The 27,517-nt window shown below is 41.0% G+C and overlaps 1 protein-coding gene across 1 annotated transcript in view; it reads right to left on the bottom strand.

Annotated features, from left to right (window-relative positions):
• Positions 1 to 337: 337 nt before the first annotated feature.
• LOC139756948 (glutamate receptor ionotropic, kainate 5-like) overlaps positions 338 to 27,517 on the bottom strand; it is a 53,680-nt gene continuing 26,500 nt past the window's right edge. Inside the window, exon 5 of the mRNA XM_071676891.1 lies at positions 338 to 670. Within this exon, the coding sequence (XP_071532992.1) occupies positions 554 to 670 (117 nt within the window). The 3' untranslated portion in view covers positions 338 to 553. The remainder of the gene's footprint in view (positions 671 to 27,517) is intronic.

Genomic DNA, 27,517 nt, shown 5'->3' with positions numbered 1-27,517 from the left:
CTTTTTAGTTTACACTGCGAGTGAAATGTAACTTTGGCTAGGCTCTATCATCGTCACTGGGCAAAAACAAGTTCAGTCGAGGAACTTCATATAATTCTCCCTTATCCCACAGCTCACAGTCTTAGAGTGACAGACATCGACTTTCCAAGACCATAGGTCTAAACCAAGTTTCAAGATGATCAAAGTTTCCCTCGGTGATGGTTCTCTCACACAAAGATCTATTGTGGTATCAGAGTAAAAAGTCTCTGGCCGAGCGATATCGCATATTTTGGTGTGATCGTAAGACTGAGTACTACCATAACATAAAGGAGCGTACGATGCAGTATTGTTATAGAACTGTATTTCTCCTTTTATTTACCGAAGAAAATACATCACTGCAGGGTAAATTCTTTGCATTCTCAAGCATGACTGAGGTACTGATTTGCGAGTTCCTTCGATAGGTATGAAAAATAGTATCTTGGGTAAGCTACTGAGGTGCTACAGCATCAGCCCTCAAGAGGAAGGCAATGAGTGAAGTTTTCTCCATAAGATGTGATTGGCTGTAAAGGATTCATCAGCTGGTGACGTTCTCCCCAAGCAGAGTGAGGAGGGCACCCATGTAGCCCACCAGAAGCAGGTAGAAGACACCCTGGAGGTGATCAAGCCCCAACACCACTTGCCCGTCGTTAACCTGGGACAAAATATGTTTATAGATTAACATTATTTTATTTACACTGATGTCAGTATTTAGAAAAAGAACATTAACGAAAGGAATTATGCATTCAGTAAAGTCAAGGATTTGTTGTGTATGACATATTCCTCACAAAGAATAACATTGAAATAAAGGAGTGATGTAATCTATCTAAGAACAAGCAAGGGAATGTTCTTGGATGATCTTTGATGTAACTCATTTTCCTAATACGTTCTCGCCAGTTGGGGTCTACGTATAGCCTTCCCAACCCATTACAGGGATAACAATCTATCTCATATTCTTCATGTAAACCTCATTCACAAAGATGGACTCTCCCCAGTCGGAAGACATCTTGCTGAATCAATTACCATTTGAGTCACCTTCAACCTGTATCACCTTAGAAGATTGATATTACTGATCCGGGGCCCATGAGTGGAATTTTTCACGGATACAAAGTTTCATCCCGGCCCCTTCCTTTCTCCATCAGACATTCTGTTTTTATCCATTACGGTTTTATACCATGAGCTATAAGGCCAAAAAGGGTTTGGAAGATGAGAGAGGGCTCGAATGGCGCTTCCGTTCTCTTGATTTTCTGCATTTTCTGAGATTCCAGGAATTTTCCGGGCGTCCCTTTTGGACCCCAGTGTCCGAGTATGATGTACTCCCTGGAACCCACATCTCATTGGCTCTGAGTCTTATGCAGGCCAAGAAACAGTGCTTGATATACATTACATTAAAAGTATCTTTGAGGAACTTATCATATCCGTGTTATGAACATAGAAGAGACTATTCACGTATACTGATAATGGGTCTGGCATGTCTTAATTCTGTTTTAAATGACTTGGTGCAAACAACACTGTAAAAAGATAAAGACATTAACAGAAATGATAATGAAAAATTATTCATTTCTTTATGTCTCTCTCTCTCTCTCTCTCTCTCTCTCTCTCTCTCTCTCTCTCTCTCTCTCTCTCTCTCTCTCTCTCTCTCTCTCTCTCTCTCTCTCTCTATATATATATATATATATATATATATATATATATATATATATCCCCCCTATCCCTGGTGATAGGGGAGAAAGAATACTTCCCACGTATTCCCTGCGTGTCATAGAAGGCGACTAAAAGGGGAGGGAGCGGGTGGCTGGAAATCCTCCCCTCTCGGTTTTTGTTTTTTTTTCCAAAAGAAGGAAAAGAGAAGATGGCCAGGTGAGGATATTCCCTCAAAGGCCCAGTCCTCTGTTCTTAACGCTCCCTCGCTAACGTGGGAAATGGCGAATAGTGTGATAGAAAGAAAGAATATATATATATATATATTTTCTTTCTTTCGAACTATTCGACATTTCCCGCGTTAGCGAGGTAGCGTTAAGAACAGGGGACTGGGAATTTCAGGGAATATCCTCACTTGGCCTCCTTCTCCGTTCCTTCTTTTGGAAATTTAAAAAAGAAAACGAGAGGGGAGGATTTTCAGCCACTAGCTTCCTCCCCTTTTGGTCGCCTTCTACGACACGCAGGGAATACTTGGGAAGTATTCTTTCTCCCCTCTCCCCAGGGATAATATATAGGTATATATATATATATATATATATATATATATATATATATATATATATATATATATATATATATATATATATATATATATATATATATATTTTTTTTTTCTTTTTTTTCATACTATCCGCCATTTCCCGCGACAGCGAGGTAGCGTTAAGAACAGATGACTGGGCCTTTGAGGAAATATCCTCACCTGGCCCTCTTCTCTGTTCCTTCTTTTGGAAAATTAAAAAAAAGAAAAAAAAAACGAGAGGGGAGGATTTCCAGCCCCCCGCTCCCTTCCCTTTTAGTCGCCTTCTACGATACGCAGGGAATACGTGGGAAGTATTCTTTCTCCCCTATCCCCAGGGATAATATATATATATATATATATATATATATATATATATATATATATATATATATATATATATATACATATATATATATATATATATATATATATATATATATATATATATATATATATATATATATATATATATATATATATATATATATATATATATATATATATATATATATATACAGTAGGGTTGAGGGTCAGGTCAATTGGGAGGTAAGTTTGAATGGAGAAAAACTGGAGGAAGTAAAGTGTTTTAGATATCTGGGAGTGGATCTGGCAGCGGATGGAACCATGGAAGCGGAAGTGGATCATAGGGTAGGGGAAGGGGCGAAAGTCCTGGGAGCCTTGAAGAATGTGTGGAAGTCGAGAACATTATCTCGGAAAGCAAAAATGGGTAGGTTTGAAGGAATAGTGGTTCCAACAATGTTCTATGGTTGCGAGGCGTGGGCTATGGATAGAGTTGTGCGCAGGAGGATGGATGTGCTGGAAATGAGATGTTTGAGGATAATGTGTGGTGTGAGGTGGTTTGATCGAGTAAATAAAGTAAGGGTAAGAGAGATGTGTGGAAATAAAAAGAGCGTGGTTGAGAGAGCAGAAGAGGGTGTTTTGAAATGGTTTGGTCACATGGAGAGAATGAGTGAGGAAAGATTGACCAAGAGGATATATGTGTCGGAGGTGGAGGGAACGAGGAGAAGTGGGAGACCAAATTGGAGGTGGAAAGATGGAGTGAAAAAGATTTTGAGTGATCGGGGCCTGAACATGCAGGAGGGTGAAATTCCGGGCAAGGAAAAGAGTGAATTGGATCGATGTTATATACCGGGGTCGACGTGCTGTCAATGGATTGAATCAGGGCATGTGAAGCGTCTGGCGTAAACCATGGAAAGTTGTGTGGGGCCTGGATGTGGAAAGGGAGCTGTGGTTTCGGGTATTATTGCATGACAAGCTAGAGACTGAGTGTGAACGAATGGGGCCTTTGTTTTCCTTTCCTAGCGCTACCTCGCACAACTGAGAGGGAGAGAGATGTTATTCCATGTGTGGCGGGTTGGCAATGGGAATGAAAAATGGCAGACAGTGTGAATTGTGTGCATATGTATATATGTATATGTCTGTGTGTATATATATGTTTACATTGAGATGTATGGGTATGTATATTTGCGTGTGGGGACGTGTATGTATATACATGTGCATGGGGGTGGATTGGGCCATTTCGTTCATCTGTTTCCTTGCGTTACCTCGCAAACGCGGGAGACAGCGACAATGCAAAATAAATATAAAAATTGATAAATATATATATATATATATATATATATATATATATATATATATATATATATATATGGATTATTTTTGCAGGGAAAAAATGCAGTTGAGTGGGAGATGTATAAAAGAAAGAGACAGGAGGTCAAGAGAAAGGTGCAAGGGGTGAAAAAGAGGGCAATTGAGAGTTGGGGTGAGAGAGTATCATTAAATTTTAGGGAGAATAAAAAGATGTTCTGGAAGGAGGTAAATAAAGTGCGTAAGACAAGGGAGCAAATGGGAACTTCAGTGAAGGGCGCAAATGGGGAGGTGATATCAAGTAGTGGGGATGTGAGAAGGAGATAAAGTGAGTATTTTGAAGGTATGTTGAATGTGTTTGATGATAGAGTGGCAGATATAGGGTGTCTTGGTCGAGGTGGTGTGCAAAGTGAGAGGGTTAGGGAAAATGATTTGGTAAACAGAGAAGAGGTAGTGAAAGCTTTGCAGAAGATGAAAGCCGGCAAGGCAGCAGGTTTGGATGGCATTGCAGTGGAATTTATTAAAAAGAGGGGTGACTGTATTATTGACTAGTTGGTAAGGTTACTTAATGTATGTATGACTCAAGGTGAGGTGCCTCAGGATTGGCGGAATGCGTGCATAGTGCCATTGTACAAAGGCAAAGGGGATAAGAGTGAGTGCTCAAATTACAGAGGTATAAGTTTGTTGAGTATTCCTGGTAAATTATATGGGAGGGTATTGATTGAGAGGGTGAAGGCATGTACAGAGCATGAGATTGGGGAAGAGCAGTGTGGTTTCAGAAGTGGTAGAGGATGTGTGGATCAGGTGTTTGCTTTGAAGAATGTATGTGAGAAATACTTAGAAAAGCAAATTGATTTGTATGTAGCATTTATGGATCTGGAGAAGGCATATGACAGGGTTGATAGAGATGCTCTGTGGAAGGTATTAAGAATATGTGGTGTGGGAGGCAAGTTGTTAGAAGCAGTGAAAAGTTTTTATCGAGGATGTATGGCAAGTGTACGTGTAGGAAGAGAGGAAAGTGATTGGTTCTCAGTGAATGTAGGTTTGCGGCAGGGGTGTGTGATGTCCCCATGGTTGTTTAATTTGTTTATGGATGGGGTTGTTAGGGAGGTGAATGCAAGAGTTTTGTAAAGAGGGGCAAGTATGAAGTCTGTTGGGGATGAGAGAGCTTGGGAAGTGAGTCAGTTGTTGTTCGCTGATGATACAGCGCTGGTGGCTGATTCATGTAAGAAACTGCAGAAGCTGGTGACTGAGTTTGGTAAAGTGTGTGAAAGAAGAAAGTTAAGAGTAAATGTGAATAAGAGCAAGGTTATTAGGTACAGTAGGGTTGAGGGTAAAGTCAATTGGGAGGTAAGTTTGAATGGAGAAAAACTGGAGGAAGTAAAGTGTTTTAGATATCTAGGAGTGGATCTGGCAGTGGATGGAACCATGGAAGCGGAAGTGGATCATAGGGTGGGGGAGGGGGCGAAAATCCTGGGAGCCTTGAAGAATGTGTGGAAGTCGAGAGCATTATCTCGGAAAGCAAAAATGGGTAGGTTTGAAGGAATAGTGGTTCCAACAATGTTCTATGGTTGCGAGGCGTGGGCTGTGGATAGAGTTGTGCGCAGGAGGATGGATGTGCTGGAAATGAAATGTTTGAGGACAATATGTGGTGTGAGGTGGTTTGATCGAGTATGTGACGTAAGGGTAAGAGAGATGTGTGGAAATAAAAAGAGCGTGGTTGAGAGAGCAGAAGAGGGTGTTTTGAAATGGTTTGGGCACATGGAGAGAATGAGTGAGGAAAGATTGACCAAGAGGATATATGTGTCGGAGGTGGAGGGAACGAGGAGAAGTGGGAGACCAAATTGGAGGTGGAAAGATGGAGTGAAAAAGATTTTGTGTGATCGGGGCCTGAACATGCAGGAGGGTGAAAGGAGGGCAAGGAATAGAGTGAATTGGATCGATGTGGTATACCGGGGTTGACGTGCTGTCAGTTGATTGAATCAAGGCATGTGAAGCGTCTGGGGTAAACCATGGAAAGCTGTGTAGGTATGTATATTCGCGTGGGTGGACGTATGTATATACATGTGTATGGGGGTAGGTTGGGCCATTTCTTTCGTCTGTTTCCTTGCGCTGCCTAGCAAACGTGGGAGACAGCGACAAAGCAAAATATATATATATATATATATATATATATATATATATATATATATATATATATATATATATATATTTTCTTTTTTTTTTTTCCTTTGCTTTGCTTTGTCGGTGTCTCCCGCGTTAGCGAGGTAGCGCAAGGAAAACGACGAAAGAATGGCCCAACGCACCCACATACACATGTATATACATACACGTCCACACACGCATATATACATACCTATACATCTCAATGTATACATATATGTAGACACACACATATTCATATATAAACATGTACATAATTCATACTGTCTACCTTTATTCATTCCCATCGCCACCTCGGCACACATGGAATAACAATCCCCCTCCCCCTCATGTGTGCGAGGTAGCGCTAGGAAAAGACAACAAAAGCTCCATTCGTTCACACTCAGCCTCTAGCTGTCATGTATAATGCACCGAAACCACTGCTCCCTTTCCACACCCAGGCCCCACAGATGCTACATATGCCCTGGTTCAATTCATTGATAGCACGTCGAACCCAGTATACTACATGGTTCCAATTAACTCTGTTCCTTGCACGCCTTTCATCCTCTTGTATGTTCAGGCCCCGATCACTCAAATCTTTTTTACTCCATCCTTCCACCTCCAATTTGGTCTCCCACTTCTCCTCGTTCCCTCCACCTCTGACTCATATATCCTCTTTGTCAACCTTTGCCAACTCATTCTCTCCATGTGACCAAACCATTTCAATACGCCCTCTTCTGCTCTCTCAACTACACTCTTTTTATTACAACATATCTCTCTTACCCTTTCATTACTTACTCGATCAAACCACCTCACACCACATATTGTCCTCAAAAATCTCATTTCCAACACATCCACCGTCCTATGCACAACCCTATCTATAGCCGACGCCTCGCAACCATATAACATTGTTGAAACCACTATTCCATCAAACATACCCATTTTTGTTTTCCGAGATAAAGTTCTCGCCTTCCACACATTTTTCAACCCTCCCAGAACATTCGCCCCCTCCCCCATACTGTGACTCATTTCCGCTTCAATGGTTCCATCTGCTGCGAAATCCATTCCCAGATATCTTAAACACTTCACTTCCCCCATATTTTCTCCATTCAAACTTACCTCCCTGACTTTACTCCCAAAACATTCCCAAACCACACTTCCCCTTTACCCTTGAGCTTCGTTTCACTCAGAGCCAAAATATCCAGGTTCCTATCTTTAAAAATACTACCTATCTCTTCTTTTTCCTCATCTTGCTTACACCACACACATTTAGACACCACAGTCTGAGCCTTCGAGGAGGATGAGCACTCCCCGCGTGACTCCTTCTTCTGTTTCCCTTTTTAGAAAGTTAAAAAACTAGGAGAGGAGGGTTTCTGGCTCCCCACTGCAGTTCCCTTTAGTCGCCTTTTACGACACGTAAGGATTGCGTGGGAAGTATTCTTTCTCCCCTATCCCCAGGGATATATATATATATATATATATATATATATATATATATATATATATATATATATATATATATATATATATATATATATATATATATATATATATATATATATATATATATATATATATATATATATATATATATATATATATATATATATATATATATATATATATATATATATATATATATATATATATATATATATATATATATATATATTATATATATATATATATATATATATATATATGTATATATATATATATATATATATATATATATATATATATATATATATATATATACCACAGACTTCATACTTGCCCCTCTTTCCAAAACTCTTGCATTCACCTCCCTAACAACCCGATCCATAAACAAATTAAACAACCATGGAGACATCACACACCCCTGCCGCAAACCTACATTCACTGAGAACCAATCACTTTCCTCTCTTCCTACACGTACACATGCCTAACATCCTCGATAAAAACTTTTCACTGCTTCTAACAACTTGCCTCCCACACCATATATACACCATATATGTATATGTATATATATATATATATATATATATATATATATATATATATATATATATATATATATATATATATATATATATATATATATATCGTTTTCTTTTCTTTCAAACTATTCGCCATTTCCCGCATTAGCAAGATAGCGTTAAGAACAGAGGACTGGGCCTCTGAGGGAATATCCTCACCTGGCCCCCTTCTCTGTTCCTTCTCTAGGAAAGTTAAAGAAAAAAAAACAACAGGGGAGGACTTCCAGCAACCCGCTCCCTCCCCTTTTAGTCACCTTCTACGACACGCAGGGAATACGTGGGAAGTATTCTTTCCCCCCTATCCCCAGGGATAATATATATATATATATATGTATATATACATATATATATATATATATATATATATATATATATATATATATATATATATATATATATATATATATTTTATTTATTTTGCTATGTCGCTGTCTCCCGCGCTTGCGAGGTAGCGCAAGGAAACAGACGAAAGAAATGGCCCAACCCACCCCCATACACATGTATATACATACACGTCCACACACGCAAATATACATACCTATACATCTCAATGTACACATATATATACACACACAGACATATACATATATACATATGTACATAATTCATACTGTCTGCCCTTATTTAGTCCCATCGCCACTTCGCCACACATGGAATAACATCCCCCTCCCCCCTCATGTGTGCAAGGTAGCGCTAGGAAAAGACAACAAAGGCCCCATTCGTTTACACTCAGTCTCTAGCTGCCATGTAATAATGCTCGAAACCACAGCTCCCTTTTCACATCCAAGCCCCAAAGAACTTTCCATGGTTTACCCCAGACGCTTCACATGCCCTGATTCAATCCATTAACAGCACGTCGACCCCGGTATAACACATCGATCCAATTCACTCTATTCCTTGCCCGCCTTTCACCCTCCTACATGTACAGGCCCCGATCACTCAAAATCTTTTTCACTCCATCTTTCCACCTCCAATTTGGTCTCCCACTTCTCCTCGTTCCCTCCAATTCCGACACATATATCCTCTTGGTCAATCTTTCCTCACTCATTCTTTCCATGTGACCAAATCATTTCAAAACACCCTCTTCTGCTCTCTCAACCACGCTCTTATTATTTCCACACATCTCTCTTACCCTTACATTACTTGCTCGATCAAACCACCTCACACCACATATTATCCTCAAACATCTCATTTCCAGCACATCCATCCTCCTGCGCAAAACTCTATCCATAGCCCACGCCTCGCAACCACACAACATTGTTGGAACCACTATTCCTTCAACCATACCCATTTTTGCTTTCCGAGATAATGTTCCCGACTTCCAAACATTCTTCAAGGCTCCCAGGACTTTCGTCCCCTCCCCCACCCTATGATTCACTTCCGCTTAGATGGTTCCATCCGCTGCCAGATCCACTCCCAGATATCTAAAACACTTTACTTCCTCCAGTTTTTCTCCATTCAAAATTACCTCCCAATTAACTTGACCCTTAACCCTACTGTACCAAATAACCTTGCTCTTATTCACATTTACTCTTAACTTTCTTCTTTCACACACTTTACCAAACTCAGTCACCAGCTTCTGCAGTTTCTCACATGTATCAGCCACCAGCGCTGTATCAGCAGCGAACGACAACTGACTCACTTCCCAAGCTCTCTCCTCCCCAACACACTGCATACTTGCCCCTCTTTCCAAAAATCTAGCATTCACTTCCCTAATAACCCCATCCATAAACAAATTAAACAACCATGGAGACATCACACACCCCTGCCGCAAACCTACATTCACTGAGAACCAATCACTTTCCTCTCTTCCTACACGTACACATGCCTTACATTCTCGATAAAAACTTTTCACTGCTTCTAACAACTTGCCTCCCACACCATAAACTCTTAGTACCTTCCACAGAGCATCTCTATCAACTCTATCATATGTCTTCTCCAGATCCATAAATGCTACATACAAATCCATTTGCTTTTCTAAGTATTTCTCACAAACATTCTTCAAAGCAAACACCTGATCCACACATCCTCTACCACTTCTGAAACCACACTGTTCTTCCCAATCTGATGCTCTGTACATGCCTTCACAATCTCAATCAATACCCTCCCATATAATTTACCAGGAATACTCAACAAACATATCCCTCTGTAATCTGAGCTCTCACTCTTATCCCCTTTGCCTTTGTACAATGGCACTATGCAAGTATTCCGCCAATCCTCAAGCACCTTACCATGAATCATACATACATTAAGTAACCTTACCAACCAGTCAACAATAAAGTCACCCCCTTTATTAAAAATTCCACCCATTTAAATAAATACCATCCAAACCTGCTGCCTTGCCGGCTTTCATCTTCCGCAAAGCTTTTACTATCTATTCTCTGTTTGCCAAATCATTTTCCCTGACCCTCTGACTTTGCACACCACCTCGACCAAAACACCTTATATCTGCCACTCTATCATCAAACACATTCAACAAACCTTCAAAATACTCATTCCATCTCCTTCTCACATCACCACTACTTGTTATCACCTCCCAATTAGCCCCCTTCACTGAAGTTCCCATTTGCTCCCTAGTCTTATGCACTTTATTTACCTCCTTCCAGAACATCTTTTTATTCTCCCTAAAATTTAATGATACTCTCTCACTCCAACTCTCATTTGCCCTCTTTTTTACCTCTTGCACCTTTCTCTTTACCTCCTGCCTCTTTCTTTTATACATCTCCCACTCATTCACATTTCTTCCCTGCAAAAATCGTCCAAATGCCTCTCTCTTCTCTTTCACTAACAATCTTACTACTTCATCTCACCACTCACTACCCTTTCGAATCTGCCCACCTCCCACTCTTCTCATACCGCAAGCATCATTTGCGCAAGCCATCACTGCTTCCCTGAATATATCCCATTCCTCCCCCACTCCCCTCACCTCCTTTATTCTCACCTTTTTCCATTCTGTACTCAGTCTCTCCTGGTACTTCCTCACATATGTCTACTTCCCAAGCTCACTTACTCTCACCACCTTCTTCACCCCAAAATTCTCTCTTCTTTTCAGAAAACCTATACAAATCTTCACCTTCGCCTCCACAAGATAATGATCAGACATCCCTCCAGTTGCACCTCTCAGCGCATTAACATCCAAAAGTTTCTCTTACCGCGCGCCTGTCAATTAACACGTAATCCAATAACGCTCTTTGGCCATCTCTCTTACTTACATACGTATACTTATGTATATCTCGCTTTTTAAACCAGGTATTCCCAATCACCAGTCCTTTTTCAGCACATATATCTACAAGCTCTTCACCATTTCAATTCACAACACTGAACACCCCATGTATACCAATTATTCCCTCAACTGCCACATTACTCACCTTTGTATTCAAATCACCCATCACTATTACCCGGTCTTGTGCATCAAAACCACTAACACACTCATTCAGCTGCTCCCAAAACACTTGCCTCTCATGATCTTTCTTCTCATGCCCAGGTGCATATGCATAGTGCCATTGTAAAAAGGCAAAGGGGATAAGAGAGAGTGCTCAAATTACAGATGTATAAGTTTGTTGAGTATTCCTGGTAAATTATATGGGAGGGTATTGATTGAGAGGGTGAAGGCATGTACAGAGCATCAGATTGGGGAAGAGCAGTGTGGTTTCAGAAGTGGTAGAGGATGTGTGGATCAGGTGTTTGCTTTGAAGAATGTATGTGAGAAATACTTAGAAAAGCAAATGGATTTGTATGTAGCATTTTTGGATCTGGAGAAGGCATATGATAGAGTTGATAGAGATGCTCTGTGGAAGGTATTAAGAATATATGGTGTGGGAAGCAAGATGTTAGAAGCAGTGAAAATTTTTTATCGAGGATGTAAGGCATGTGTACGTGTAGGAAGAGAGGAAAGTGATTGGTTCTCAGTGAATGTAGGTTTGCGGCAGGGGTGTGTGATGTCTCCATGGTTGTTTAATTTGTTTATGGATGGGGTTGTTCGGGAGGTAAATGCAAGAGTTTTGGAAAGAGGGGCAAGTATGAAATCTGTTGGGGATGAGAGAGCTTGGGAAGTGAGTCAGCTGTTGTTCGCTGATGATACAGCGCTTGTGGCTGATTCATGTGAGAAACTGCAGAAGCTGGTGACTGAGTTTGGTAAAGTGTGTGAAAGAAGAAAGTTAAGAGTAAATGTGAATAAGAGCAAGGTAATTAGGTACAGTAGGGTTGAGGGTAAAGTCAATTAGAAGGTAAGTTTGAATGGAGAAAAACTGGAGGAAGTAAAGTGTTTTAGATACATGGGAGTGGATCTGGCAGCGGATGGAACCATGGAAGCGGAAGTGGATCATAGGGTGGGGTAGGGGGCGAAAATCCTGGTAGCCTTGAAGAATGTGTGGAAGTCGAGAACATTATCTCGGAAAGCAAAAATGGTTATGTTTGAAGGAATAGTGGTTCCAACAATGTTGTATGGTTGCGAGGCGTGGGCTATGGATAGAGTTTTGCGCAGGAGGATTAATGTGCTGGAAATGAGATGTTTGAGGACAATATGTGTTGTGAGGTGGTTTGATCGAGTAAGTAACGTAAGGGTAAGAGAGATGTGTGGAAATAAAAAGAGAGTGGTTGAGAGAGCAGAAGAGGGTGTTTTGAAATGGTTTGGGCACATGGAGAGAATGAGTGAGGAAAGATTGACCAAGAGGATATATGTGTCGGAGGTGGAGGGAACGAGGAGAAGAGGGAGACCAAATTGGAGGTGGAAAGATAGAGTGAAAAAGATTTTGTGTGATCGGGGCCTGAACATGCAGGAGGGTGAAAGGAGGGCAAGGAATAGAGTGAATTGGATCGATGTGGTATACCGGGGTTGACGTGCTGTCAGTGGATTGAATCAGGGCATGTGAAGCGTCTGGGGTGAACCATGGAAAGCTGTGTAGTTATGTATATTTGCGTGTGTGGACGTATGTATATACATGTGTCTGGGGGTGGGTTTGGCCATTTCTTTCGTCTGTTTCCTTGCGCTACCTCGCAAACGCGGGAGACAGCGACAAAGCAAAAAAAAAAAAAAACATATATATATATATATATGTATATATATATATATATATATATATATATATATATATATATATATATATATATATATATATATATATATATATATATGTATATATATATATATATATATATATATATATATAATATCCCTGGGGATAGGGGGGAAAGAATACTTCCCACGTATTCCCTGCGTGTCTTAGAAGGCGACTAAAAGGGGATGGAGAGGGGGGATGGAAATCCTCCCCTCTTGTTTTCTCTTTTTTTTTAATTTTCTAAAAGAAGGAACAGAGAAGGGGGCCAGGTGAGGATATTCCCTCAAAGGCCCAGTCCTCTGTTCTTAACGCTACCTTGCAAATGCAGGAAATGGCGAATAGTTTGAAAGATATATAATATATATATATATATATATATATATATATATATATATATATATATATATATATATATATATTTTTTTTTTCAAACTATTCGCCATTTCCCGCGTTAGCGAGGTAGCGTTAAGAACAGAGGACTGGGCCTTTTTTGGAATATCCTCACCTGGCCCCCTCTGTTCCTTCTTTTGGAAAATTAAAAAAAAAAAAACGAGAGGGGAGGATTTCCAGCCCCCCGCTCCCTCTCCTTTTAGTCGCCTTCTACGACACGTAGGGAATACGTGGAAAGTATTCTTAATCCCCTATCCCCAGGGATAATATATATATATATATATATATATATATATATATATATATATATATATATATATATATACATATATATATATATATATATATATATATATATATATATATGTATATATATATATATATATATATATATATATATATATATATATATATATATATGTATTCCTATGAGTCCACAGGGAAAATGAAACACGAAAAGTTCCCAAGTGCACTTTCGTGTAATAATCACATCATCAGGGGAGACACAAGAGAGAAATATAATAGTCAGTTGATATACATCGGAGAGACGAAGCTAGGACGCCATTTGGGGATAGGGGAGAAAGAATACTACCCACGTATTCCCTGCGTGTCGTAGAAGGCGACTAAAAGGGAAGTGAGCGGGAGGCTGGAAATCCTCCCCTCAATTTTTTTTTTTCCAAGGGAAGGAGCGGAGGGGGGGGGGGGGGGGGGGGCGGATGAGGATATTCCCTAAAAGGCCCAGTCCTCTGTTCTTGGCGCTACCTCGCTAGTGCGGGAAATGGCGCATACTATGAAAGAAAGATATATATATATATATATATATATATATATATATACGAATAAAGTGTATATGAACGCGCACCTTCATAGAACATACAAAGCTCCATCAGCCAGGATCGAACCTGGGACCCCTTGTGCAAGAGGCAGGCATGCTAACCGCTAGGCTAAGGGACTGTATAATAGGAAACAACTATTCGAAATACTAAGTACTCGAATACCCTTCGTCTCACTATGGTGAGCAACGGAGTCTATCGGTTGTTTCCGAACAGAACACATAGCCAGCTGAGAGCGTTTTACCGAACCTGACTGTACAACGCGGAGTGATATGAATACGAATAAAGTGTATATGAACGCGCACCTTCATAGAACATACAAAGCTCCATCAGCCAGGATCGAACCTGGGACCCCTTGTGCAAGAGGTGCGCGTTCATATACCCTGTATTCGTATTCATATAACTCCGCGTTGTACAGTCAGGTTCGGTAAAACGCTCTCAGCTGGCTATGTGTTCTGTTCGGAAACAACCGATAGACCCCGTTGCTCACCATAGTGAGACGAAGGGTATTCGAGTACTTAGTATTTCGAATAGTTGTTTCCTATTATACAGTCCCTTAGCCTAGCGGTTAGCATGCCTGCCTCTTGCACAAGGGGTCCCAGGTTCGATCCTGGCTGATAGAGCTTTGTATATATATATATATATTTATATATATATATATATATATATATATATATATATATATATATATATATATATATATATATATATATATATATATATATATATATATATATATATATATATATACTATCCCTGGGGATAGGGGAGAAAGGATACTTCCCAGGCATTCCTCACGTGTCGTAGAAGGCGACAAAAGGAGACGGGAGCGGGGGGCTAGAAACCCTCTCCTCCGTGTATTTTAACATTCTAAACGGGGAAACAGAAGGATTCACACGAAGAGTGCTCATCATCCTTGAAGTCTCAGATTGGGGTGTCTAAACGTGTGTGGATGTAGCCAAGATGAGAAAAGAGGAGAGATTGGTAGCATGTTTGAGGAAAGCAACTTGCATGTTTTAGCTCTGAGTGAAACGAAGCTCAAGGGTAAAAGGGAAAAGTGGTTTGGGAATGTCTTGGGAGTATAGTCAGGGGTTAGTGAGAGGACACCAGCAAGGGAATGAGTAGCACTACTCCTGAAACAGGAGTGGTGGGAGTATGGGATAGAGTGTAAGGAAGTAAACTTTAGATTGATATGGGTAAAACTGAAAGTGGATGGAGAGAGATGGGTGATTATTGATGCATATGCACCTGGGCATGAGAAGAAAGATAATGAGAGGCAAGTGTTTTGGGAGCATATGAGTGAGTGTGTTAGTAGTTTTGATGCAAAAGACCGGATTATAGTGATGGGTGATTTGAATGCAAAGGTAAGTAATGTGGCAGTTGAGGGAATAATTGGTGTACATGGTGTGTTAAGTGTTAAAAATGGAAATGATGAAGAGCTTGTAGATTTATGTGCTGAAAAAGAACTGGTGATTGGGAATACCTGGTTTAAAAAGAGAGATATACATAAGTAAACATATGTAAGTAGGGGAGATGGCCAGAGAGCGTTATTGGATTACGTGTTCATTGACAGGCGCGCGAAAGAAACACTTTTGGATGTTAATGTGCTGAGAGGTGCAACTGGAGGGATGTCTGATCATTATCTTGTGGAGGCGAAGGTGAAGAATTGTAGAGGTTTTCAGAAAAGAAGAGAGAAAGTTGGGGTGAAGAGAGTGGTGAGAGTAAGTGAGCTTGGGAAGGAGACTTGTGTGAGGAAGTACCAGGAAAAACTGAGTACAGAATGGAAAAAGGTGAGAACAAAGGAGGTAAGGGAAGTGGTGGAGTAATGGGAAGTATTTAGGGAATCATTGATGTCTTGCGCAAAAGATGATAATGGCATGAGTAGCATTGGAGGTGGGCAGATTAGAAAGGGTAGTGAGTGGTGGGATGAAGAGGTAAGATAATTAGTGAAAGAGAAGAGAGAGGCATTTGGATCATTTTTGCATGGAAATAATGTAAATGAGTGGGAGATGTATAAAAGAAAGAGGTAGGAGGTCAAGAGAAATGTGCAAGAGGCGAAAAAGAGGGCAAATGAGGGTTGGGGTGAGAGAGTATCATTAAATCTTAGGGAGGATAAAAAGATGTTCTGGAAGAAGGTAAATAAAGTATGTAAGACAAGGGAACAAATAGGAGCATCAGTGAAGGGGGCAAATGGGGAGGTGATAACAAGTAGTGGTGATGTAAGAAGGAGATGGAGTGAGTATTTTGAAGGTTTGTTGAATGTGTTTGATGATAGAGTGGCAGATGTAGGGTGTTTTGGTGGAGGTGGTGTGCAAAGTGAGATGGTTAGGGAGAATGATTTGGTAAACAGAGAAGAGGTAGTAAAAGGTTTGCGGAAGATGAAAGCCGGCAAGGAAGCGGATTTGGATGGTATTGCAGTGGAATTTATTAAAAAAGTGGGTGACTGTATTCTTGACTGGTTGGTAAGGATATTTGATGTATGTATGACTCTTGGTGATGTGCCTGAGGATTGGCGGAATGCTTGCATAGTGCCATTGTACAAAGGCAAAGAGAATAAGAGTGAGTGCTCAAATTACAGAGGTATAAATTTATCGAGTATTCCTGGGAAATTAAATGGGAGTTTATTGATTGAGAGGATAAAGGCATGTATAGAGCTTCAGATTGAGGAAGAGCAGTGTGGTTTCAGAAGTGGTAGAGGATGTGTGGATCAGGTATTTGCTTTGAAGAATGTATGTGAGAAATACTTAGAAAAGCAAATGGATTTGTATGTAACATTTATGGATCTGGAGAAGGCATATGATAGAAATGATAGAGATGCTCTGTGGAATGTACTAAAAATATATGGTGTGGGATGTAAGTTGTTAGAAGCAATGAAAAGTTTTTGTCGAGGATGTAAGGCATGTGTACGTGTAGGAAGAGAGGAAAGTGATTGGTCCTTAGTGAATGTTGGTTTGCAGTAGGGGTGCGTGATGTCTCCATGGTTGTTTAATTTGTTTATGGATGGGGTTGTTAGGGAGGTAAATGCAAGAATTTTGGAAAGACGGGCAAGTATGCAGTCTGTTGTGCATGAGAGATCTTGGGAAGTGAGTCAGTTGTTGTTCGCTGATGATACAGCGCTGGTGGCTGATTCATGTGAGAAACTCCAGAGGCTTGTGACGGAGTTTGGTAAAGTGTGTAAAAGAAGAAAGCTGAGAGTAAATGTGAATAAGAGGAAGGTTATTATATACAGTAGGGTTGAGGGACAAGTCAATTGGGAGGCAAGTTTGAATGGAGAAAAACTGGAGGAAGTGAAGTGTTTTAGATATCTGGGAGTGGATTTGGCTGCGGATGGAACCATGGAAGCGGAAGTGAATCATAGGGTGAGGGAGAGGGTGAAAGGTCTGGGAGCGTTGAAAAATGTGTGGAACTTGAGAACGTTATCTTGAAAAGCAAAAATGGGTATGTATGAGGGAGTAGTGGTTCCAACAATGTTATATGGTTGCGAGGCGCGGGCTATATATAGAGTTATTCGGAGTCGGGTGGATGTGCTGGAAATGAGATGTTTGAATATGTGGTCTGAGGTGGTTTGATCGAGTAAGTAATGAAAGGGTAAGAGAGATGTTTGGTAATGAAAAGAGTGTGGTTGAGAGAGCAGAAGAGGATGTTTTGAAATGCTTTGGTCACAGAGAGAATGAGTGAGTAAAGATTGACCAAGAGGATATATATGTCAGAGGTGGAAGGAACGAGGAGAAGTGGGAGACCAAATTAGAGGTGAAAAGATGAAGCGAAAAAGATTTTGAGTGATCGGGGCACGAACATGTATGAGGGTGAAAGGCGTGCAAGGTGTAGATTGATAATGTTCTCGACTTCCAAACATTATTCAAGGCTCCAAGGATTTTCGCCCCCTCCCCCACCCTATGATTCACTTCCGCTTCCATGGTTCCATCCGCTGCCAAATCCACTCCCAGATATCTAAAACACTTTACTTCCTCCAGTTTTTCTCCATTCAAACTTACCTCCCAATTGACTTAACCCTCAACCCTACTGTACCTAATAACCTTGCTCTTATTCACATTTACTCTTAACTTTCTTCTTTCACACACTTTACCAAACTCAGTCACCAGCTTCTGCAGTTTCTCACATGAATCAGCCACAAGCGCTGTATCATCAGCGAACAACAACTGACTCACTTCCCAAGCTCTCTCATCCACAACAGACTTCATACTTGCACCTCTTATGAAAACTCTTGCATTCACCTCCCTAACAACCCCATCCATAAACAAATTAAACAACCATGGAAAAATCACACACCCCTGCCGCAAACCTACATTCACTGAGAACCAATCACTTTCCTCTCTTCATACACGTACACATGCCTTACATCTTCGATAAAAACATTTCACTGGTTCTAACAACTTGCCTCACACACCATATATTCTTAATACCTTCCACAGAGCATCTCTATCAACTCTATCATATGCCTTCTCCAGATCCATAAATGCTACATACAAATCCATTTGCTTTTCTAAGTATTTCTCACATACATTCTTCAAAGCAAACACCTGATCCACACATCTTCTACCACTTCTGAAACCACACTGCTCTTCCCCAATCTGATGCTCTGTACATGCCTTCACCCTCTCAATCAATACCCTTCCATATAATTTACCAAGAATACTCAACAAACTTATACCTCTGTAATTTGAGCACTCACTCTTATCCCCTTTGCCTTTGTACAATGGCACTATGCAAGCATTCCGCCAATCCTCAGGCACCTCACCATGAGTCATATATATATTAAATAACCTTACCAACCAGTCAACAATACAGTCACCCCCCTTTTTAATAGATTCCACTGCAATACCATCCAAACCTACTGCCTTGCCGGCTTTCATCTTCCGCAACGCTTTTACTACCTCTTCTCTGTTTACCAAATCATTTGCACACCACCTCGACCAAAACACCCTATATCTGCCACTCTATCATCAAACACATACAACATACCTTCAAAAGACTCACTCCATCTCCTTCTCACATCACCACTACTTGTTATCACCTCCCCATCAGCGCCCTTCACTAAAGTTCCCATTTGCTCCCTTGTCTTACACACTTTATTTACCTCCTTCCAGAACATCTTTTTATTCTCCCTAAAATTTAATGATACTCTCTCACCCCAACTCTCCTTTGCCCTCTTTTTCATTTCTTGCACCTTTCTCTTGACCTCCTGTCTCTTTCTTTTATACATCTCCAAGTCAATTGCATTTTCTCCCTGCAGAAATCATCCAAATGCCTCTGTCTTCTGTTTCACTAATAATCTTACTTCTTCATCCCACCACTCTACCCTTTCTAATCAGCCCACCTCCCACGCTTCTCATGCCACAAGCATCTTTTGCGCAAGCTATCACTGATTCTCTAAATACATCCCATTCCTCCCCAAATCCCCTTCTTCCATTGTTCTCACCTTTTTCCATTCTGTACTCAGTCTCTCCTGATACTTCCTCATACAAGTCTCCCTCCTAAGCTCACTTACTCTTACCACCCTCTTCACCCCAACATTCTCTCTTCTTTTCTGAAAACCTATACAAATCTTCACCTTAGCCTCCACAAGATAATGATCAGACATCCCTCCAGTTGCACCTCTCAGCACATTAACATCGAAAAGTCTCTCTTTCGCGCACCTGTCAATTAACACGTAATCCAATAACGCTATCTGGCCACCTCTCCTACTTACATACGTATACTTATGTATATCTCGCTTTTTAAACCAGGTATTCCCTATCACCAGTCCTTTTTCAGCACATAAACCTACAAGCTCTTCACCATTTCCATTCACAACACTGAACACCACATGTATACCAATTATTCCCTCAACTGCCACATTACTCACCTTTGCATTCAAATCACCCATCACTATAATCCGGTCTTGTGCATCAAAACCACTAACACACTCATTCAGCTGCTCCCAAAACACTTGCCTCTCATGATCTTTCTTCTCATGCCCATGTGCATATGCTCCAATAATCACCCATCTCTCTCCATCAACTTTCAGTTTTACCCATATCAATCGAGAATTTACTTTCTTACATTCTATCATATACTCCCACAACTCCTGTTTCAGGAGTAGTGCTACTCCTTCCCTTGCTCTTGTCCTCTCACTAACCCCTGACTTTACTCCCAAGACATTCCCAAACCACTCTTCCCCTTTACCCTTGAGCTTCGTTTCACTCAGAGCCAAAACATCCAGGTTCCTTTCCTCAAACATACTACCTATATCTCCTTTTTTCACATCTTGGTTACATCTACACACATTTAGACACCCCAATCTGAGTCTACGAGGAGGATGAGCACTCCCCGCGTGACTCCTTCTGTTTCCCATTTTTAGAAAGTTAAAATACAAGGAGGGGAGGATTTCTGGCCCCCCGCTTTGTCGCTGTCTCCCACGTTTGCGAGGTAGCGCAAGGAAACAGACGAAAGAAATGGCCCAACCCACTCCCATACACATGTATATACATATAAGTCAACACACGCAAATATACATACCTATACATCTCAATGTACACATATATATACTTACACAGACGTATACATATATACACATGTACATAATTCATACTGTCTGCGCAAAAGATGCTTATGGCATGAGAAACATGGGAGGTGGGCAGATTAGAAAGGGTAGTGAGTGGTGGGATGAAGAGGTAAGGTAATTAGTAAAAGAGAAGAGAGAGGCATTTGGATGATTTTTGCTTGGAAATAATGTAAATGAGTGGGAGATGCATAAAAGAAAGAGGTAGGAGGTCAAGGGAAATGTGCAAGAGGCGAAAAAGAGGGCAAATGAGGGTTGGGGTGAGAGAGTATCATTAAATTTTAGGGAGCATAAAAAGATGTTCTGGAAGAAGGTAAATAAAGTATGTAAGACAAGGGAACAAATAGGAACATCAGTAAAGGGGGCAAATGGGAGATGATAATAAGTAGTGGTAATGTGAGGAGATGGAATGAGTATTTTGAAGTTTTGTTGAATGTGTTTCATGATAGAGTGGCAGATATAAGATGTTTTGGTGGTGGTGGTGTGCAAAGTGAGATGGTTAGGGAGAATGATTTGGTAAACAGAGAGGAGTTACTAAAAGGTTTGCGGAAGATGAAAGCCGGCAAGGCAGCGGGTTTGGATGGTATTGCAGTGGAATTTATTAAAAAAGGGGTGACTGTATTGTTGACTGGTTGGTAAGGAGATTTGATGTATTTATGACTCATGGTGAGGTGCCTGAGATTTGGCGGAATGCTTGCATAGTGCCATTGTACAAAGGCAAAGTGAATAAGAGTGAGTGCTCAAATTACAGAGATATAAGTTTGTCGAGTATTCCTGGGAAATTATATGGGAGGGTATTGATTGAGAGGATAAAGGCATGTACTGAGCTTCAGATTGAGGAAGAGCAGTGTGGTTTCAGAAGTGGTAGAGGATGTGTGGATCAGGTATTTGCTTTGAAGAATGTATGTGAGAAATACTTAGAAAAGCAAATGGATTTGTATGTAACATTTATGACTCTGGAGAAGGCATATGATAGAGTTGATAGAGATGCTGTGTGGAAGGTACTAAGAATATATAGTGTGGGATGTAAGTTGTTAGAAGCAATGAAAAGTTTTTGTCGAGGATGTAAGGCACGTGTACTTGTACGAAGAGAGGAAAGTGATTGGTCCTTAGTGAATGTTGGTTTGCAGTAGGGGTGCGTGACGTCTCCATGGTTGTTAATTTGTTTATGGATGGGGTTGTTAGGGAGGTAAATGCAAGAATTTTTGAAAGAGGGGCAAGTATGCAGTCTGTTGTGCATGAGAGATCTTGGGAAGAGAGTCAGTTGTTGTTCGCTGATGATACAGCGCTGGTGGCTGATTCATGTGAGAAACTCCAGAGGCTTGTGACGGAGTTTGGTTAAGTGTGTAAAAGAAGAAAGCTGAGAGTAAATATGAATAAGAGCAAGGTTATTATGTTAAGTAGGGTTGAGGGACAAGTCAATTGGGAGGCAAGTTTGAATGGAGAAAAACAGGAGGAAGTGAAGTGTTTTAGATATCTGAGAGTGGATTTGGCAGCGGATGGAACCATGGAAGCGGAAGTGAATCATAGAGTGGGGGAGAGGGTGAAAGTTCTGGGAGCGTTGAAAAATGTGTGGAAGTTTAGAACGTTATCTTGGAAAGCAAAATTGGGTATGTTTGAAGGAGTAGTGGTTCCAACAATGTTATATGGTTGCGAGGCGTGGGCTATGGATAGAGTTGTGCGCAGGAGGATGGATGTGCTGGAAATGAGATGTTTGAAGAAAATATGTGGTGTGAGGTGGTTTGATCGAGTAAGTAATAAAAGGGTAAGAGAGATATGTGGTAATGAAAAGAGTGTGGTTGAGAGAGCAGAAGAGGATGTTTTGAAATGGTTTGGTCACATGGAGAGAATGAGTCAGGAAAGATTGACCAAGAGGATATATATGTCAGAGGTGGAGGGAACGAGGAGAAGTGGGAGACCAAATTAGATATGGAAAGATGGAGTGAAAGAGATTTTGAGCGATCGGGGCACGAGTATGCAGGAGGGTGAAAGGCGTGCAAGGAATAGATTGAATTGGAACAATATGATATACCGGGGTCGACGTGCTGTCACTGGATTGAACCAGGGCATGTGAAGCATCTGGGGTAAACCTTGGCAAGTTGTGTGGGGCCTGGATGCGAAGATGGAGCTGTGGTTTCGGTGCATTATACATGTCTGCTGGAGTGTCAACGAATATGGCATTTGTTGTCTTTCCTAGCGCTACCCAGGGCACATGCGGGTTTAGGGGACAGACAGTATGAATTACGTACATGTGTATATTTTGTATATGTCTGTGTATATATATATATATATATATATATATATATATATATATATATATATATATATATATATATATATATATATATATATATATATATATATATGTTATATATATGTCATATATATATATATATATATATATATATATATATATATATATATATATATATATATATATATATATATATTTTTTTTTTTTTTTCATACTATTCGCCATTTCCCGCGATAGCGAGGTAGCGTTAAGAACAGAGGACTGGGCCTTTGAGGGAATATCCTCACCTGACCCCCTTCTCTATTCCTTCTCTTGGAAAAAAAAAAAGAAAAACGAGAGGGGAGGATTTCCAGCCCCCCGCTCCCTTCCCTTTTAGTCGCCTTCTACGACACGCAGGGAATACGTGGGAAGTATTCTTTTTCCCCTATCCCCAGGGATAATATATATATATATATATATATATATATATATATATATATATATATATATATATATATATATATATCTGTCAGCGGATGGAACCATGGAAGCGGAAGTGGATCATAGGGTGGGGGAGGGGGCGAAAATTTTGGGAGCCTTGAAAAATGTGTGGAAGTCGAGAACATTATCCCGGAAAGCAAAAATGGGTATGTTTGAAGGAATAGTAGTTCCAACAATGTTGTATGGTTGCGAGGCGTGGGCTATGGATAGAGCTGTGCGCAGGAGGATGGATGTGCTGGAAATGAGATGTTTGAGGACAATGTGTGGTGTGAGGTGGTTTGATCGAGTAAGTAACGTAAGGGTGAGAGAGATGTGTGGAAATAAAAAGAGCGTGGTTGAGAGAGCAGAGGAGGGTGTTTTGAAATGGTTTGGGCACATGGAGAGAATGAGTGAGGAAAGATTGACCAAGAGGATATATGTGTCGGAGGTGGAGGGAACGAGGAGAAGAGGGAGACCAAATTGGAGGTGGAAAGATGGAGTGAAGAGGATTTTGTGTGATCGGGGCCTGAACATGCAGGAGGGTGAAAGGAGGGCAAGGAATAGAGTGAATTGGAGCGATGTGGTATACAGGGGTTGACGTGCTGTCAGTGGATTGAATCAAGGCATGTGAAGCGTCCGGGGTAAACCATGGAAAGCTGTGTAGGTATGTATATTTGCGTGTGTGGACGTGTGTATGTACATGTGTATGGGGGGGGTTGGGCCATTTCTTTCGTCTGTTTCCTTGCGCTACCTCGCAAACGCGGGAGACAGCGACAAAGTATAAAAAAAAAAAAAAAAAAATATATATATATATATATATATATATATATATATATATATATATATATATATATATATATATATATATATATGTATGACTCATGGTGAGGTGCCTGAGGATTGGCGGAATGCGTGCATAGTGCCATTGTACAAAGGCAAAGGGGATAAGAGTGAGTGCTCAAATTACAGAGGTATAAGTTTGTTCAGTATTCCTGGTAAATTATATGGGAGGGTATTGATTGAGAGGGTGAAGGCATGTACAGAGCATGAGATTGGGGAAGAGCAGTGTGGTTTCAGAAGTGGTAGAGGATGTGTGGATCAGGTGTTTGCTTTGAAGAATGTATGTGAGAAATACTTAGAAAAGCAAATGGATTTGTATGTAGCATTTATGGATCTGTAGAAGGCATATGATAGAGTTGATATAGATGCTCTGTGGAAGGTATTAAGAATATATGGTGTGGGAGGAAAGTTGTTAGAAGCAGTGAAAAGTTTTTATCGAGGATGTAAGGCATGTGTACGTGTAGGAAGAGAGGAAAGTGATTGGTTCTCAGTGAATGTAGGTTTGCGGCAGGGGTGTGTGATGTCTCCATGGTTGTTTAATTTGTTTATGGATGGGGTTGTTAGGGAGGTAAATGCAAGAGTTTTGGAAAGAGGGGCAAGTATGAAGTCTGTTGGGGATGAGAGAGCTTGGGAAGTGAGTCAGTTGTTGTTCGCTGATGATACAGCGCTGGTGGCTGATTCACGTGAGAAACTGCAGAACCTGGTGACTGAGTTTGGTAAAGTGTGTGGAAGAAGAAAGTTAAGAGCAAATGTGAATAAGAGCAAGGTTATTATGTACAGTAGGGTTGAGGGTCAAGTCAATTGGGAGGTGAGTTTGAATGGAGAAAAACCGGAGGAAGTGAAGTGTTTTAGATATCTGGGAGTGGATCTGGCAGCGGATGGAACCATGGAAGCGGAAGTGGATCATAGGGTGGGGGAGGGGGCGAAAATTCTGGGAGCCTTGAAGAATGTGTGGAAGTCGAGAACATTATCTCGGAAAGCAAAAATGGGTATGTTTGAAGGAATCGTGGTTCCAACAATGTTGTATGGTTGCGAGGCGTGGGCTATGGATAGAGTAGTGCGCAGGAGGGTGGATGTGCTGGAAATGAGATGTTTGAGGACAATATGTGGTGTGAGGTGGTTTGAACGAGTAAGTAATGTAAGGGTAAGAGATATGTGTGGAAATAAGAAGAGCGTGGTTGAGAGAGCAGAAGAGGGTGTTTTGAAATGGTTTGGGCACATGGAGAGAATGAGTGAGGAAAGATTGACCAAGAGGATACATGTGTTGGAGGTGGAAGGAACGAGAAGTGAGAGACCAAATTGGAGGTGGAAAGATGGAGTGAAAAAGATTTTGAGTGATCGGGGCCTGAACGTGCAGGAGGGTGAAAGGCGTGCAAGGAATAGATTGAATTGGATCGATGTGATATACCGGGGTCAACGTGCTGTCAGTGGACTGAATCAGGGCATGTGAAGCGTCTGGGGTGAACCATGGAAAGTTTTTAGGGGCCTGGATGTGGAAAGGGAGCTGTGGTTCTGGGCATTATTGCATGACAGCTAGAGACTGAGTGTGAACGAATTGGGCCTTTGTTGTCTTTTCCTAGCGCTACCTCGCACAGATGAGGGAGGAGGGGGATGTTATTCCATGTGTGGCGAGGTGGCGATGGGAATAGATAAAGGCAGACAGTGTGAATTATGTACATGTGTATATATGTATATGTCTGTGTGTGTATATATATGTGTACATTGAGATGTATGGGTATGTATATTTGCGTGTGGGGAGGTGTATGTATATACATGTGTATGGGGGTGGGTTGGGCCATTTTTTCGTCTGTTTCCTTGCGCTACCTCGCAAACGCGGGAGACAGCGAGAAAATAGAAAAAAAATAATATATATATATATATATATATATATTTTTTTTTTTTTTTGCTTTGTCGCTGTCTCCCGCGTTTGCGAGGTAGCGCAAGGAAACAGACGAAAGAAATGGCCCAACCCACCCCCATACACATGTATATACATAAGTCCACACACGCAAATATACATACCTACACAGCTTTCCATGGTTTACCCCAGACGCTTCACATGCCCTGATTCAATCCACTGACAGCACGTTAACCCCGGTATACCACATCGATCCAATTCACTCTATTCCTTGCCCTCCTTTCACCCTCCTGCATGATCAGGCTCCGATCACACAAAATCTTTTTCACTCCATCTTTCCACCTCCAATTTGGTCTCCCACTTCTCCTCGTTCCCTCCACCTCCGACACATATATCCTCTTGGTCAATCTTTCCTCACTCATTCTCTCCATGTGCCCAAACCATTTCAAAACACCCTCTTCTGCTCTCTCAACCACGCTCTTTTCATTTCCACACATCTCCCTTACCCGTACGTTACTTACTCGATCAAACCACCTCACACCACATATTGTCCTCAAACATCTCATTTCTATCACATCCATCCTCCTGCGCACAACTCTATCCATAGCCCACGCCTCGCAACCATACAACATTGTTGGAACCACTATTCCTTCAAACATACCCATTTTTCCTTTTCGAGATAATGTTCTCGACTTCCACACATTCTTCAAGGCTCCCAGAATTTTCGCCCCCTCCCCCACCCTATGATCCACTTCCGCTTCCATGGTTCCATCCGCTGCCAGATCCACTCCCAGATATCTAAAGCACTTTACTTCCTCCAGTTTTTCTCCATTCAAACTTACCTCCCAATTGACTTGACCCTCAACCCTACTGTACCTAATAACCTTGCTCTTATTCACTTTTACTCTTAACTTTCTTCTTTCACACACTTTACCAAACTCAGTCACCAGCTTCTGCAGTTTCTCACATGAATCAGCCACCAGCGCTGTATCATCAGCGAACAACAACTGACTCACTTCCCAAGCTCTCTCATCCCCAACAGACTTCATACTTGCCCCTCTTTCCAAAACTCTTGCATTCACCTCCCTAACAACCCCATCCATAAACAAATTAAACAACCATGGAAACATCACACACCCCTGCCGCAAACCTACATTCACTAAGAACAAATCACTTTCCTCTCTTCCTACACGTACACATGCCTTACATCCTCGATAGAAACTTTTCACTGGTTCTAACAACTTGCCTCCTACACCATAT

The sequence above is a fragment of the Panulirus ornatus genome, chromosome 23 (genome assembly GCF_036320965.1).
Source record: "Panulirus ornatus isolate Po-2019 chromosome 23, ASM3632096v1, whole genome shotgun sequence".
Lineage (NCBI taxonomy): Eukaryota > Metazoa > Arthropoda > Malacostraca > Decapoda > Palinuridae > Panulirus > Panulirus ornatus.
The sequence above is the reverse complement of the archived record's forward strand: the minus strand, read 5'-3'. Positions and strand labels throughout refer to the sequence as shown.